This window comes from Lemur catta, chromosome 7 (genome assembly GCF_020740605.2).
Source record: "Lemur catta isolate mLemCat1 chromosome 7, mLemCat1.pri, whole genome shotgun sequence".
Lineage (NCBI taxonomy): Eukaryota > Metazoa > Chordata > Mammalia > Primates > Lemuridae > Lemur > Lemur catta.
Window position 1 is genome coordinate 97863804 of NC_059134.1, and position 17287 is coordinate 97881090.

At 39.7% G+C, this 17287-nt stretch overlaps 1 protein-coding gene across 1 annotated transcript; it reads right to left on the minus strand.

Annotated features, from left to right (window-relative positions):
- Positions 1-13575: 13575 nt before the first annotated feature.
- On the minus strand, positions 13576-14505 carry LOC123642749 (olfactory receptor 10V1). The gene has a single exon (XM_045558151.1). It carries the CDS (start codon positions 14503-14505, stop codon positions 13576-13578), a length of 930 nt encoding a protein of 309 aa, XP_045414107.1.
- Between the last annotated feature and the right edge of the window lie 2782 nt (positions 14506-17287).

Here is a 17287-nt window from a genome sequence, read left to right on the forward strand (position 1 = left end):
TCTGGACAAGTAAATAGAGTCTATTATTGGAATGATACCAGCAAGATAGTAGAATATGAGCTCCGCCACTTGTAACCCCCCACCACAACAAGAATTCTGCATGCATCCAGACAAAAGCCTCTTTGTGGGAGCCTCAGAATTCAGGTAGGAGGTCGTATAAGCCCAGTGGAGCCCAAGACCTAGGAGGGTCATTTTGAGAGTGGAGATTTACATCTAGTTGGCAGACCTGACAATTGTGTTGCAGGATTCAATCCCAGAAACAGCCTTGTTCTCCAAGGGGCTTGGCAACAGCCCTGATTGGCCTTGAGCCTGCAACCAAAACCATCTGCCAAGGAATCATGCACACTAGTGCCTTGGCAGAGACAGTTCATCTGCCTGCCAACATTGGCCTTGGCAGTGGACATGAAAGTGGCCCCATGGCTTGGCTTCAGCCCCCTTCAGCTGTGGTCCCAGCTTAGTAGTGCTTGCTCAAGGACCCAGAGGGAGACTTGCCCATATCTCGTAACCAGGAAATTACCCATCCATCTGAGCCTTTGTGCTGGGCTCATCAGCCTCTGTCCCACAGCAGATTTTGAGGATCCCAGTCTCAGCTCTGGCCTCTCTCACAGTTGGGGAGCTAACATGCCTGTGCAGGGAACTGTTGGGAGACATGTATCCATCTGGGCCACAGGGATGAGTCTGCCAGCTTACATCCCACAGCAGATCCTGAGGAAGCCTGGTCTCAGTCCAGCCCCTCTCATTGCACTTGGGGAACTATCCCACCTGTGCAGGGAACTGCTGGAAGGTGCACCTGGCTAGGCCACTGATACAGGCTTTCCCACACAGTCTGGTACCCTCCTTGGGTATTCCCCAGGTTCATCTGGACTGGGGCACCACACGAACCTCAAAGTCCCTGTGAGACTTGTGGCAAACTTGGACGTAGGGCATGCTTGAGTGCTGAAATTATTGCTGTGGTCACAGACTTAGGGAACACAAGTCTGCTCAGAACTTATGGACATGCCTACTGAAGAAGAACAGGCACAAACAAAGCTGGACTGTGAAAATTGGAATAAATATTTAATTCTCCAGTTTGTAGACATCAGTGCACACCCAAAAGCATCAAGAACAAGCAAGGAAATATGATCTCACCAGAGGGAAAATATAAAGTGGTAGTGACCACCCCTAAAGGGATGGAGATACGTGATCCATCAAAGAAAGAATTCAAAATGGCTGTAAGGAAGCTCAGCAAATTTCAAGAACACAGAGAAACAACTGGGAAATTTATCAGAAAAATTTAACTGAAAGATTGCAATAAAAAATTTAGACAAATTCTGGAGATAAAAAATACAAAAAATGAAATGAAAAATGCAATAGAGAGCATCAACAGCAGAATTGATCAAGTAGAAGAAAGAATCTGTGAACTTGAAGACAGGTTATTTGAAAATATATAGTCAGAGGAGAAGAATGAAAAAAACATGAAATGGAATGAAGAAACTTCATGGGATTAATGGGATAACATCAAAAGAGCAAATGTAAGCATCATTGGAGTTCAAGAGGGAGTAGAGAAAGACAAAGGTGTAGAAAGATTTTTTTAAGGAAATAACAACAGAGAACTTTCTAGACTTGTAGAAAGATACAAATATCTAGGTAGAGGAAAGTAAAAAGTCTCCAAACATACTTAATCCACATATGACTGCTCCAAGACATATTATGATGCAACCACACTTTGGTAATTGAGTCGTCATGCTTAATGCTGCAGAATTGGCACAAGCTGACCTATATTTCTCTAGAGGAAGACAATCCTTCAGAAAAAAATGTATTACTCTTTACATGAGACAGTATGACCCTCAAGCATATTATAGTTTATGGAACCAGGATCATTATGATTTTCTACACTTGATGGCCAGTAAATTATTGCTATGCAATGTATAAGTTCAGAAGCTGAGGGATTCTTGCAAAACAAAAATGAAGTCAGAGTCCTGAGCTTAATTGACACATGGGATGAATTAATTTGGCTTTTATTCATGGCTATTGGTTTTAATTGTTAAGCCCAGCCAATTATCTTGAAAATATGAGTGGACAAATACAGGTGCAAACAGTGGTCTGCACAGCATAAATTCATCTTCATAATTATTAAAGCTATAGATGATAAAACCATACCATTTTCATCCCAAAGACATACCACTTTCTTTCCTAGAATACTTTTTTTTCTTTTTGTCCTAGAAAATCCAATGTGCCATTTTTATGGGTGGCGAAAACCAAACTGGAGAGATCCAATTCCATTTTCACCCATCCTCACCCATCCTGGTTGTAAAGGTGTTTATTTTTGTGGTTTTCCTGCTTCTGTATATTGTCAGTCTCATTGGTAATGCCACAATCTTTTTCACTGTGTGGGCTGAGTGTTTGTTCCATACGCCCATGTATTTCTTACTGGCCAATCTTGCAGTTCTGGAGATCTTTTACTCTCCACTGTTGCCTCTCTGGCTTTAGTCAACCAGCTGACCATGGGGAGCATACCCATCTCTTTCGCTGGTTGTGGCACACAGATGTTCTTTGTCTTTCTGGGCAGTGCTGACCGCATCCTCTTGGGCATCATGGCTTATGATTAGTTTGTAGCAATCTGGGATCCCTTGTGTTACACTCTCCTCATGAAATGGCAGCTGTGTGCCCAGCTGATGATGGGAGCTCTGATCCTTGGTTTCATTCCAGCCTTACAACTGACAACACTGATTTTCCGTCTGCCGTTTTGCGGCCACAATAGAAGCACTCAGTTCTACTGTGACGTACTCCCTATCTTGTGGTTGGCATGTGGAGATACATGAATGCAAGAAGCCATGATCTTCATCATCAGTGTCATCATCCTTACCATCCCCTTTTCCTCATCTCCATCTCATACATCTTGATTGTGGCTACCATTTTGAAGATTCGCTCAGCAGAGGGATGACACAAAGCCTTCTCCACCTGCTCTGCTCATCTGACTGTGGTTCTCCTCTATCATGGCTGCTGTAGCCTTATCTATTTATGTCCCAGCTCCAGCTATTACCCAGAAATGGGCCATGTCATGTCTGTTGTCTGCACCTTTGTCACCTGTCCTGAATCACTTTATCTGCAGCGTGAGAAACAAAGAACTGAAAGATTCACCAAGTAAGGTGATAAAAAGATTTTTAGTGCACTAGGAAATGTGGAAGTCTCCAGGCTTATGATAGATTTTCTGTATGTGCCAATCTGCTGAAAGGAAATTGTCCAATTAAAGTGTGGGATCCACGTTTTCATAAAGCAGATGGCAGAGTAGATCATGGAGTTTCATGTTTAGAACCATGCAATACACACAAACATCACTTTGGGAACTTGTATGCTACCTTGAGTGTTAGCTGAACTTAATCAAAACATTTAAGTTGAAGTTTTACTTCCTCCCCTTACTAGGTGGGTGACCCTGGCAAATCCCTTAACCGTCTTGATGCTCCATTTCCCAATCTGTGTCAAATGTGTTATAATGTCAGTTTCATAGGGGCTCTGTTAAAAGGATAAAAATGATAATCATCTTGGAAGAGCTTTGTATATGGAAAGGATTGTACACATGTGAATTGTCATTACTTTGATGTTCTAAAGAGTATGTCGTCTGAAAGTATAGCATTGCATGTTTCCACTAATCTTAAAAGAATGAACGTGGTAAAGGGAATAATCAAAGGTCATGGGTATTAAGATAAAAGGAAACAAAAGAAATAATTAGTTTCAAAACTTGGACAAGAACCAGAAATTGAAGCTGGAGTTTTGAATGTTGATATTGAACAAGAGATTTGTCAGGAGACCAAGGCTTCAGCTCAATATTTATCCACTCCCCAGATTCATTACCCAGGGCCTTATTAAACAAAGTTAGAATCTTTAGGGATATATATGCGGGTATAATATGATAATTCTCAAGTGACACTCTGTGGCCTTAAGGTATAATCATCAGACTCAAGAATAAAGTTGAAGTTGTAGTAAATTAACTCTGATAAGGAGAACCCAGATAATAACTGAAAACAAAGACTCTGCACACATCTAAATAAAAAATGCCATTTTCCAAATATTAGGGTGAATGGTTCAGAGATATTTTCTTATTTTGCCTATAGGTACAATCCTTTCTTTTTGTATTTCTTTAAAAAATTTTGTGTCAAATTATGTCTTTTTTTCAATTTAATTTTATTGTGGTAAGTACAATTAACATGAGATTTATACTCTTAACAGATTTTTTATGTGTAAAATACAATAATATCTTTCACTATGGGCAAAATCTTGCATAGTAAGTCCCTGGAACTTTTTCATCTAGATGAAACTTTATATTTGTTGACTAGAAACTCCGTTTCCCCTTCTCCTCTGTCCTGGCACCCATGATTCTGATCTTTGCTTCACGTGTTTGACTACTTTGGTATCTCATATAAGTAGAATCATGCAGTTTCACTTAGCATAACATCCTCAAGTTTCACCCATGTTGTTGCATATTACAGGATTTTCTTCTTTTGTAAGACCAAATAATGTTCCATTGTAGGCATATATCACATTTTCTTTATCTATCCATCTGTTGATGGACATCTGGGTTGTTTCCACACTTTGGCTATTGTGAATAGTGCTACAAGGAAGATGGGAGTGCAGATATCTCTTCCAGATCTTGATTTCAATTCTTTTGGAAATATATCCAGAAGGAGGATTGTTGGATCATATGGCAGTTTGATTTTTTAATTTTCTGAGGAAACCTCCATACTGTTTCCAATAGTGGCTGCACCATTTTGCATTCCCACCAACAGTGTACAATGGTTCCCTCTTTTCCGCATCCTTGACAACGCTTATTGTCTTTTGTTTTTCAATAATAGCCATCCTAACAGGTTTGAGGTGATATCTCATCATGATTTTTTTCTTTTTTATTTCTTTTTTTTCCTCCAGCGTTCACCCTATTTAAAATCATTGTGATTTTGATTTGAATTTCTTTGATAATTAGTGACACTGAGCATCTTTTATATGCCTATTGGCCATTAGTATATCTTTTATGGAGAAATGTCTATTCAAGTCATTAGCTCATTTTTAAATCAAGTTGTTAGGTTATTATTATTTTGTTTAGCAGCTATTGAGTTGTATGAGTGTCATGTGTATTCTGGAAATTAACCCCTTATCTTATGTATGATTTGCAAATATTTTCTCCTATTCCATAGGTTATGACTTCACTCTGTCAATTGTTTCCTTTTCTGTGCAGAAGCTTTTTAGTTTTATGTAGTCCCATTTGTCTATTTTTGCCTGTGCTTTTCATGTTATGTTTTTGAAATCATTGCCAAGATCAATGTCATGAAGCTTTCCCCTTATGTCTTCTTCTAGGTGTTTTTCAGGTTGGGGTCTTATGTTTAAGTCTTAAAGGTATTTTGAAGTGATTGTTGTATGTGGTATAAGATAAGGTTCCAATTTTATTCTTTTGCATGTGGATATCCAGTTTTCCCAACACCATTTACTGAGGAGACTATCCTTTTCCTATTGTGTAATCTTGGTGCCTTTGTTGCAAATTAGTTGACTCTGTGTGTTTGGGTTTATTTCTGGGCTCTTTGTTCTATTATACTGGACTTTATTATACTGAAATAATTTCCCTCTGTTCCTGGTTTGCTGAGAGTTTTTTTTTTTTATCAAGAAACAATATTGAATTTTGTCAAATGCTTTTTATGTATCTATTGAGAAGATAATATGGTTTTTGCCCTTCATTCTGTTAACATGGTATATTATATTAATTAATTTTAGTACATTTAACCACCATAGCATCTCAGGGATAAAACCCACTTGATCATGGGGTATGATGTTTTAAATATGCCATTGAATTTTGTTTGCTAGTATTTTCTTGAAGATTTTTGCATCTATACTCATCCCAGCTATTGGCCTCTAGTTTTCTTTTCTTTTGGTGTCTTTGTGTAGTTTTGGTATCAGGGTAATGCTAGCCTTATAAAATGAGTTTGGAGTGTTCCATCCTCTTCATTTTTTTGGAATAGATTGAGAAGAATTGGTATTAATTCTTCTTTGAATGTTCAATAGAATTCACCAATGAAACTATTTCAGACCTGGGATTTTCTTTTTGGGGAGGTTTTTGGTTACCAATTCAATCTCCCCTCTAGTTTTAGTTCTGTTCAAGTATTCTATTTCTTTATGATTAAGTCTTGGTAGGTTGTATGTTTTTAGGAATTTATCCATTTCTTCTAAATAATCCAAATTATGAACATGTAGTTGCTGATAGTAGTCTCTTATGGTCATTTTATTTCTGTGGCATCAGTTGTAATGTCTCCTCTCTCATTTCTGATTTTATGGATTTGAGTCTTCTTTCTTTTTTTCTTAGTCTAGCTAAAGATTTGTCAATTTTGTTTATCTTTTTGGAAAACCAGATCTTAGTTTTGTTGATGTTTTTTCTATTGTTTTTCTGTTCTTTATTTTATTTATTTCTGCTTTAATCATTATTATTTCTTTCCTTCTGCTAACTTTGGGCTTCCCTACCCCTCCTGACCACTGGCCCAAGGCAGGGATATAGGTTTTAGTTCTCAAAAAGAGTAAGGGGGTTTTGAAGAGACAGAAAACATTTTTACCCTTTTTCAGACCATTTTCTCCATTACATATTCTCCACTGTCAATTTTACCCTTCCATATCTGTGGGGGGGGGGTGCTACTTCCTGCTGAATTGGGATGATGTTTTTGATGGAAGGTACAGAGTATCAGGTGAAAAAGGGCATAAGCAATAACTACAATCACGAGGATTGATAAGGTGAAATGGATTATAACCTTACACACAATGTCCGGCACAGGGATGGGTTAGGAAAGAAACATGGGACCTCTGAGCACAGAGCTATTAGTTGTGTCCTATAGGTGATTTGAGAGACTGGCTTCTGCAAATTCAGAAATCATGTACAGAAATACTTGTACCAAACAAGGTTTAGGATAACACACCCAGCAGCAAGACAGATCAGCAGAAGAGGTGATAGCCTGGGGAAATCCTCACTAAGAAGTTGTCCCCCTATAGCCAGAACAAATAACCAACGGAAGATTAGCGAAAATACGTAATTTTCATTATTTTTCATTTTCTCAAACATATACTTTAGATCTCCTAAATGCTGGTGCCTCCACTGGGGGCTACACCTCTTTACTTTGGTGTGATGGACCCAAGGTTTTACTTCTGACATTTTTAACAAGGTGTGAGCTGTTAGAGGCACTTTCACTTTTCTGTTTCTAACTGGGGCAGGGACCTGAAAGAGGCAAACTCATGTACAGTGGTTAGCACCTGATGCACTCTTTTGGCATATTGTTTTATTCTATTTTCTTTTACTTATGGTTATATTACTGTACTTGCCTCATAAACTAATTTTTTCAGGAGCTTAACTTAAGCCTGCTTCTGAAGGGCCACCCTTATCCAAAGGAAGGCAAGTGGCAATATCTTATCCCACTTTAGATGGGTTTCCTATATCAGTTCCAGGATGCATGCAATTTCTATTCGAGGTGTAGGGCTTTGTTTACTTTCTGGATTACCTCTGCTACAAAGAAGGGTCTGTTATCACTCTTGCAAAATATCCAGGGCTCTGTGGAGTGTGCCCCTGGGTCCTGTTAGCAATTGGCTGTCTGTTGATGTCCTCGCTGTAGGAGGAGGAGTTGCTGAGCCATTCTGTAGCTGTTTGTCCATGGCCTCCATCACCAGCATGTTATTCTCCATTTGCTTGGTCTCTTTCTCTGGACTGTTGATGCCCATCATCCCATCATCCTCCGAAGCCTGGTCTTGTACACATGCAGGAACTCGGCGAAGGCCCTGTCAGCTCCTGGTAGGAGCCCATCTTGGAGTGAGTTCCTTCAGAAGGATTCCAATAACCTTAAGATGCTCCTTTCTTTCCTCCGGGTAGGAAAAGCCTCTACCCAGCCTGAAAAGGTATCTACCAATACAAGCCTAAGCATCTGAGTGAAATTGCCAATCATCAAATGGGTGGACCCCCACATGTTGGGCTCTCTGTGTAGTGGGTCACCTTTCTGACCTTGGACCACTCCAAGCACATAAATAGTTAGTTGTACGTGGGGTCCTCTCAAATGAGGTCCCACCAAATCCATCAAGGCATCATGCTCTCATTGTGTGTATTCATGCAGGAGCCTCATAAGAGGCTGAACCAAAGCATTGGGTAGGAGACGAGTCTATGAGAATTCTGTCTCCATTTAGCTGTGCCATCCTAATGTCAGAGCCCCAGTTTTTAGTTCTAAGGGGCATCTAAATCTAGCCAGGGTGTCAAGGCCCCAAGGAAGAGATCACCTCTAGTGGCCTCCTTAGCAGCTCTGCCAGTGGCCTGACTTCTTTTTGCCATGCTGGACACCTGCCTGGGCTCAGCTCTGGCCTGTATCGAGGCCATTGTTTCAATGGCATACTTAATATTCTTATTTCCTGACATGAGATCCCTTTTCTTTCCCATGGCACTATGAGCCTATACAATAATAAAGGCATATTGAGAGTCCGTGTAAAAGTTTACCTTTTTCCTCTCGATAACTGCACCTCAGCTTCCTGGACTAAAGTGCCACTGCCATGATCACTGCAGATCCAGCCCTTTGTAAAGCTACTCCTGTCAGTGAAAGAGATCCCAATCTTGCTCTGGTATCAGCCGATCTGACAGATCCATCCTGCTGGAATACACAGCCTCTAGGACCTCTAAACAGTCATGTTGTAAAAGCTCATTCTCTTTGACTGGCAAAAAGGTGGCAGGATTGAGAATAGACACAACTCATAAGTAGCTGTTACTGCCCAGAGACAAAGGGGCCATTCTCTTACAATATTGTCCAGTGGCTTTGACATGCCACTGGCCATGGGATGCCTCTCAGCATCTATAGTAAGACTCTAAGGCTCATTCCTTGTTTTTCTCCATACAAGGGCTGTACCACTCAGTCCAAAGTCTGGGATCCAGATGCCATTCGTAGGAACTCTAGATTAGCTAATACAAGTTTACAAATCTGTCCAGTTGCAGGTTCCACAAGTCCCCTGCTAAGCTTTTATCAAACAGAGCAAGAAAGCCCTTTCAAACCCATGAAGCAATACAGTCCCAGGATCCTGCCATTTACATGTAACTGAGTACCATTCAAGTTCCTCAGCCACTTGCTTACACTGCCTCACTACTGCCTGGCTCCTCCCCCACTGCTCCCTATCTGGCTGGTTGTGGCTGGTGCCGAGGTCAGGGCTGGGGCTGGGGAAAGGAGCCCTCCACTGAACCGCTTCTGTCTACACAGGTTGGCACCAATTGAATCCCCACTGTCAGTTTTTCCCAGGGCTCCTGTGGGGATATTTGGAGGCAGGGGGCTCTGGCCATCTGAGTTCTGGACTTGAAAAAACACAGCTTTCATACCCACTTCTTTAAAATAACAAGAAAGTCACATGGCAACATCAGCTTTCCAAAGGGCCTGAGAATGCAACCACTTTTAGAAGGGAGTGTCTTCCTGAGTCAGACACCCACAGAATCCTAGCACTTGGCCTTTCTGTCCTACTTAGGAAAAAAGAAGGGTAATTGCTGCCCCATTTGTTCACGCCTAAGTTGTTCTATTTTGCTTTCTGATTAAGTAGCAGTGGAGAAACCACTTCCATCACAGCATGATGGAAAGTACCAGAGAAGCTTCTCCAATGTGAGCAGAAACGGCCATCACATTAATAGATGTAATGAGAAGGTGGAAGTTAAATTAATGAATCAAAGTCAGTGCCTGAAGACATCTTAGATATTAGCAAGCATAGTCTTCTTGTTTTCTAGATATTGAGATTGAAGTTTTGTTATGAGCCAAATTCCCCCACCCCCTGACAAATTCATATGTTGAGGTCCTCAGGACCTCAGAATGTATTTGGAAATAGGGCCTTGAAAGAGGTAATACAGATTAAGTGAGGTATTAGAATAGGCCCTAATCTAATATGACTGGTCTTGTAAAAAAAGGAGAATAGAGGACACAGACATGCACAGAAGAAAGATCATGTGAAGACAGAGGGAGAAGATGACCATCTACAAGTCAAGGACTGAGGCCTCACAGGAAATCAACCCTGCTGACACCTTGATCTTAGGCTTCCAGCCTCCAGAACTGTAAGAAAATAAATTTCCGTTTCTTAAGTTACCCAGTGGTAGTTTGTTATGGAAGCTTTAATAGGCTTAAAGAATGAAAGCAACTTTCCCAACATTACACAGCTCCTAGAAGATACTTCTCCTGGATCTCAGTCTCATTGTCCCTTCCAGAGAAGTGATGGTAGATGCTTCAATATCTAATCAACTCCTTGCTGCCTGTTACAGTAACCCACAGCTCCTTTTATTTTGTCATATCTTAGTCTGCTTGTGCTGATATAATACCAGAGACTGTGTAATTTATAGAGAGCATAAATTTATCTCCTCATAGTTCTGGGGGCTGAGGAGTCCAGGACCAAGATGCCAGCAGGTTTGGTGTCTGATGAGGGCCCCGATCTCTGCTTCCAAGATGGCATCTTGCATGCTGTGTCCTTAAGTGGTGGGAGGGACAAAAGGGCACAGAGGTCCTAAGCTTGTTCCCTTCAGCCCTTTTATAAGGCAATAACCTCTTCATGAGGAGCCATCATGGCTTAATGACTTCCCCAAAAGACCTCATCTCTTAATTCCTTCACAATGAGGATTAGGTTTCAACATGAATTTTGGAGGGGACACACATTCAAACCATAGCAGCCACATTCCAGAGATTCCTCAAATATCTACTCTCTTCTGTTGACCCTATCACCATCTCTTCATTTAATTTGTTCTTTCCAGGATCTTCTGACAACATCTTTCCTGTTATTCCTTTTCTACTCTGGTTAGTAGAACGTCTCTTTCTTTTCTTCTTCTGAACACTGCAATACCAGAAAAGAGATGGTGAGAAAAATGGGAGTCTGTTTGGGAATTTTTTTTCTGGGCGTGACTGCAGAGCATGCCTGTCCACCTCACTGTCTAGAATCACTGGGATAAAGTGGAGCAATGTCAATAACACTAGCTCCAATGCAAGTGAAATTTCCAAATTCTCAAAATTCTGTATGCATGACTGATGTTTTAGAAATCCTTGCTAAAACTGGGTTAAAGATAGCAAGCATGTGATCTTCCTTTAATATGTAATGATAACCACCTACTCCCTTCCAAAGGACATTTTATAGTTCTTATGTGTATTGTTCGTTATTTGTAATTCTTAGAGAATATAGGATTCACAGATATTATTAATAGAATCAAATAAAACACAAATATTTTAAATGAAAATATATCTTTATTAGTGACATTTTATAATAAAAATATGAAAATCAGAAAATAGTTATTGCCAAAGAAAGTCTTGTTCAGTTCCACAAATATTTATGGAGTACCATCACTGTGAAAGAAGCAGTGAATATAAAAGATAGAAAAAAGAAAAAAACACAATTGCTTTATATAAGGAGCATATAATTTTTAAGAAAGACAAGACTTGTACATCGTCCTAGGATGTAATCTATCTTGACAGTGAATTAGCTGAGTCTAATAAGTGCTACCCACTGTTATGGGTATTCAAAGGTGAAGGCTACATTCTTCATTACCAAGGCACTCACAACTATTGAAATGTTTCTTTTCCCATCCAGATGAAACTACACATAAAAATGTGTATATAACTACTAGAGGGTTTCAAAACAGTAAGATTGCCATCTCAATGTCAATCCCCAGTAAAATTCTGGAAATGAATGATTCAACACATAAGTCGCAAGGATTTTGAAAAGACTGGTGATTACTAAGAGCCCGTATAAAATGACTCATGATAAATCATGCCAAGTGCACCACATTTTTTAAAATAGGGCTTTAAATGGTTGGATTTATATAAATCCTGTAGTATATTTTGATTGCATGAAAGGATTTGATATGTTTCCCATGATATCCTTCTGGAGAGATAGCTAATTATAGATTGGATGGCACATCAGTTATTTTTTGCTGCAAAATAAACCATTCCAAAGGTAATGGCTTAAAATATCCATCATTTATTTGCCCTGATTCTGTAGGTCAACAATTTGGGCTAGGCTCTGCTGGTCTTGCTGGGGTTACTAATGTGGCTAAAGTCAGCTGGTCGATTGGGACTGGTTGGTCTAGGGAGTCTCAATTTGGATGGGTTATCTCTGTTTTATAGGATGTCATCTCACCTGGGCTATGTGGAGGTCTTAGGACTGCAAGAGAAGAAAGGCCCCAAAGTGTAAGTATAAGACTATGCTTGTAATACATTTGCTAGTGTCCCATTGGCCAAAGCAAATCACACAGTCATTCCTAGAGTTATGAGGGAGAGGACTACCTCAAGGCATGGATATAGGGAGTTGGGATTCAGTGGGGGCCAGAATTGCAACAATCTACCACAAATGGTATTAATTGAACAGATTTATATCTAACTGAATAATTCTGAAAGACGAGGACTGTCAAAGACTCTGCCTTCATCCTATCCTACTCTACATTTTTGTTAATAACTTAGACAAAAGCAATGAAATATGATTACAATTTTAACCATGGCACAAAACTATGATGAATAAAATAAAGCCCAAAGATGACTTTGGCAGTTTGCATTACTTGGCAAAACCTGATAAAACACAATTTATCAGTGTTGAATGAAATATGCTAAATTTATTCTACTAAAGTAAATTGTGGTCAGGCAAAATTGAAAGTTATGTGAAAGCTACGTGGAGGTTTTATTTGCTACCAAATTTATGAGTCTAAAGTGGTCAAAATGAATTAGTGAAAATACGGTTTACAGGTCACGAAAAGTAATGGTTTCCCTGAGCAAAATATTTCCAGTGTATTGTGGCTATTTTGGGGGCAAAAATTTGTACAAGGGTATGGAGCTAGAGAAAATCTAGAAGGTGACTGACATGGTGAGAACATTCAAATACAATCTCCTGGAGGAAGAGTTAGAGTACTTGTTCTAGAGAAAAGAGGACTGAAGATACAAATCTTTCTTACCTTATTTGAAGAGCTGCCACGTATAATAAAGGGGGCTCAAGAGTGAAAACAAGACCAGCAGGAGAATGTTGTTTGTGGACAGACCTTAGCTCAAAATAGGTATAGTACTATAGTACTATAATGATTCAAGTTGTCCGTTGAGGAATAGAGAGTCTTATGAGTTAATGATCTCTCTCTTTGGAAGCTCAGTCAGCATCTGGATTACTGTCCTGAGGTTACATGTATTTCTTCTGGCATAGCAAGACCAGAACCAGGATAGCTTAGTCTTTAGATTTCTAAATACTTGTGTTCTCATCCTGGATATGTTTATTATTAGCTACTTGAGTTTTATTTTCAGTAAAATGAAGACTTACTATGGGTTAAGTGAGATAATCCATGTAAAGTACCTGGTATATAGTTGCTGTCAAATAAATGTTGATAGTCTCTCTTCATCTATACCCATGACATCATGTTGTCCTATGTGGCATACCTTTATTTTCAGTAAGACAGTGGCATTCATTTCCTTTGGAGCTCCCAGAATAATGGGCCACATATTTCAGTTTGCTGAGGACATTCTTGGCTTATGCATGTCATCTCAGCATAACTATTAAGAACATCCCACTTTACTTTTAAAAGTGTTCCAATTTAAATAAATCATAGGATCATTCTACCTAGAAGTTTCTCAGTGCTTTCCTTAGGGCATCTTTCAGTTCCTTGTTCCTCATACTATAGATCAAGGGGTTTAAAATGGGAGTGATAAAAGTGTAGACCACAGCCACCACCCGGCCCATCGCAGGAGAGTAGCTGGAACTGGGGGACAGATATATAAAGCTGGTGCAGCCATACTGCAGGAGGACCACTAAGATGTGAGAGGAGCAGGTGGAGAAGGCTCTCTGGCGCCCTTCTGCTGACCGGATCCGTAAAATGGCTACCACGATGAAGACATAGGAGATGGAGATCAGTGAGAGGGGGATGCTTAGGACAATGAAGCTGATGATATAGAGGGCAGTCTCGTGAATGTGTGTGTCTGCACAAGCCAGGTGCATGACTGCAGGCATGTCACAGTAGAAGTGGTAGATCTCATTGTTGCGGCAGAATGGGAGTTGGAAGATTAAAGTGGTGAGCGGCAGTGACAGCAGGAACCCCAGCACCAGGGACCCTACCATCAGCTCCACGCACAAAGACCAGCTCACGATGAGGGTATATCGCAAAGGGTGACAGATCGCTATAAACCGGTCATAAGCCATGACTGCGAGCAGGACGCCATCAGCCCCACCCAAGAAGACAAAGAAAAACATTTGGGTGCCACATCCAGTGATGGAAACAGGAGTTTTGCCCATTGAAAGGAGGTTTGCCAAGGCCAGTGGGGCGATGGAAGATGTATAGAAGATTTCTAGAACTGCCAAGTTGGCCAGAAAAAAGTACATGGGGGTGTGGAGGGAGTGGTTGACCTGGACAGTGACTGCAATTGTGGCATTTCCACTGAGGCTGGTCAGGTACATCATCAGGAAGGCCACAAAAATCACCATCTGGACCTCAGGGTTAGGTGAGAATGGACGAAAGAAGAATTGTATCTTTGCAGTTTTATTTATTCCTTCCATAGGCAGTGTATTGGACCTACTAAAAGAAAGGATGATACAAGTCTCAAGTCACCTCTAGTTTAATATGATGCTTTCCCAAATTCTCTGTTCAGTGTTAAAGCACTTGCTGAGGTACATCAGCAATGATGTGCATACTTTTATTATAAATAAAATCTTGTGATAATTTATACATTTGCTACCTCCTCATCTTTCCTCTCCTACCCCCCAAGTACCAAACACAGAAAAATCCTCAGTGGCAGGGACTTCGATGATCTTTATTATAATTCCAGTGCCTAGCACAGTGCTTGTTATAGAAGCATTTCCAGGAAGAGTCTGCCGAACAAATTAATGAATAAAGCCAATTTAAAGTTAATGCTCAAAGTTATAAAGTGGATAAAATAGGGTATGAATTAATTATGTAAAATTTGAAATAAAAATTTTAGCATTATATAGGCAGATGTATGCTGTAATTTAAAGAAAATTGTGCTCTTGGCACCTTATGATGTTGCATCATAAACTCTGTAATATATCTCAAAACCTAGAGACTTTATTGATTCATTTTCCTTATTCTCCTTTATCCAATTTATCCCTGAATACTGATAGTTCGTCTTTCAAAGAGTGTCTCATGTTTGTTGCCTTGGTCCTTTTCCATGGCCCCAATCAGCTCTCTCCATTGCTATCTGACATTTGGATTCTTGTGGTAGCTATCTGGTCTCTCATCTCCCTTCTCTTCCCTCTATAATCCATCTGGCTCTCCATTATCATGTTACTCAACCTGCTTAGAAATTTTCAGTGCCTTTGTATTGCTTAAATGTCCATCTTCACATTCCTCTGCCAAACATTTCAGTTTCTCTTGGATCTGGCTTTCTTAGGCTAATCCCACAATGGTACTCAATCATTCCTGTTCTGTACCACATGGTCTACTTACTCAGATCCTCCTTCCTGCTTCTTGCACTTTCATTCTCCTTTCAATTAGAAATACTGTCTCCTCTCTTTTGCCTAATCCAAATCCTACTCAATTTTCAAATTCTAGGATATATGTTCTTCTTTCTAGAAATCTTCATAGGCCACTCTAGCTTAAGTCTCTCTCTTCTTTCTCTGAAATTCTATAATGATCACAATATTATGATGTTTAGGGCTAATATACTGTCCTTTACTGTATCTGTATGTCCTGTCCTCAACTATATTTTAGGTTCCCCAAGAATAGGGCTGGGACTCTGATGGGAGGCGCTTATGACAAATTATCATTTATTTCATCTTAAGTGCTAGGCATGGTGAAAAGTGCTTAATTATGCATTAGCTCACTTAATTCATAAAGCCATTTTAGTAGGCATGTACTATCATCATCCTCATTTAACAGATGAAGGCATATAGGGTTAAAAAGGCTGAGAAATTTTCTGAAGTCACATAGCTAGAAAGTGGGAGAGCCAGGGTTTGAACGCAGTGTGACTATAGAGCTCTTGTGCTTAACCTAGTTTGTACTATACTATCTTCCTCTATGCTTTATGTCTCCTAAATAGCTTTATTATTTGATTGATTCCAGTTCAGCTATAGGTAAAACTAGATGGTCTACTGGAAAAACAACATCTAAAATCTAAGACAAAATATGCTGGATTACAGTATTTCCAAACTTGAGGGACATAATTACAATCTAGATTGTGGTTTATCTAGTAAATGATTTCCCCTGGCAATGCAACTAAAAGAACCTCCCTTATTTCTCTTCTAAGGAGCAAAGGGAAAGTGTTTGGCTAAAAATGATATTTTAGGTGGAAAGAAAGGGAGAGTTGTTTAATTCATTCTTCATGAAGGAGAGCATGGGAACAAAGAAAAGGTAGAATCCTCTGTGATCCATGACCCATGACCCAAATTGTCTTAGGTGCCTACAGTTTTAAGCTCTAGTTTCTGGGAAAAGAGGGAGAAATGTGGAAAAGGAGATGTGCTCAGAAAGTTCAAACTAGAATGAAAGAGATAGTACTAAAATGATACAAGCCAAATCCAGGTAAGGGCTGTCATAAAAGGACAACATGCTAGGGAGCTCAGGCATATCTCTCTTTTTGCAATAAAGTCCTTTGAAAAATTGCATATAATTATAATTATTTTTTAATGCATAAGGGTGACTCCTACGTAAACGAAACTTATGGTCATTCCTTTTATAATAGAAGTAGATATTTTCTAATTTTTCAATTTCTATAAATTTGAAACTTGGAATGATGAATGTTTAAAAAAAGTAGTGGACCCTAGAAGAGACTCACATTTCTGTATTTCGGGACTGGTTAGTATTGAGCTCATTTTATCTGATCTAGTATGTGATCCCTTGACTGTTTTTAACAGTTTCTCTGCCTTTTCATCAGTTTGAAGAGCATGGTGTTCACAGTATGTATTCTAGAGTTCCCCGTAAGCCATCTGGTATAAAATACTGGTTCTGAGTAAGAGCAGGACTTTGACTCTCTCTGTGATAAGCTCAATACTTAGCTTCTGTTCCCTGGCCAATGTATACCCCAACCTTTGGCTTAGTTGCTGACAAGGGATTTTTCTAATCTTCTAAACTCTGGAATCTGGGAGGAGATTCTTACCGTTTGCCAGACTCAAGAGGACTTCAAGCCATTGCAGATTTACTTGCATCCTTTGCTAAATACTGAGGACCCCAGAGGTCTGCCTCAAGATCTTACTGTCCTCAAAATTTTCCGGGGCTGGCATGCTGACCACTTCTAGGTCACATATCTCACTGATCCAGGGTACTATTTTAAGACACTTCTTAAACAAGATCTGATTCCTATCAGATCACCTCTTAGACGGAGGGTAT

What these genes read in the sequence shown, in the direction of transcription:
- LOC123642749 (XM_045558151.1), bottom strand. Translation starts at nt 14,505, where the DNA reads ATGGAAGGAATAAATAAAACTGCAAAGATACAATTCTTCTTTCGTCCA.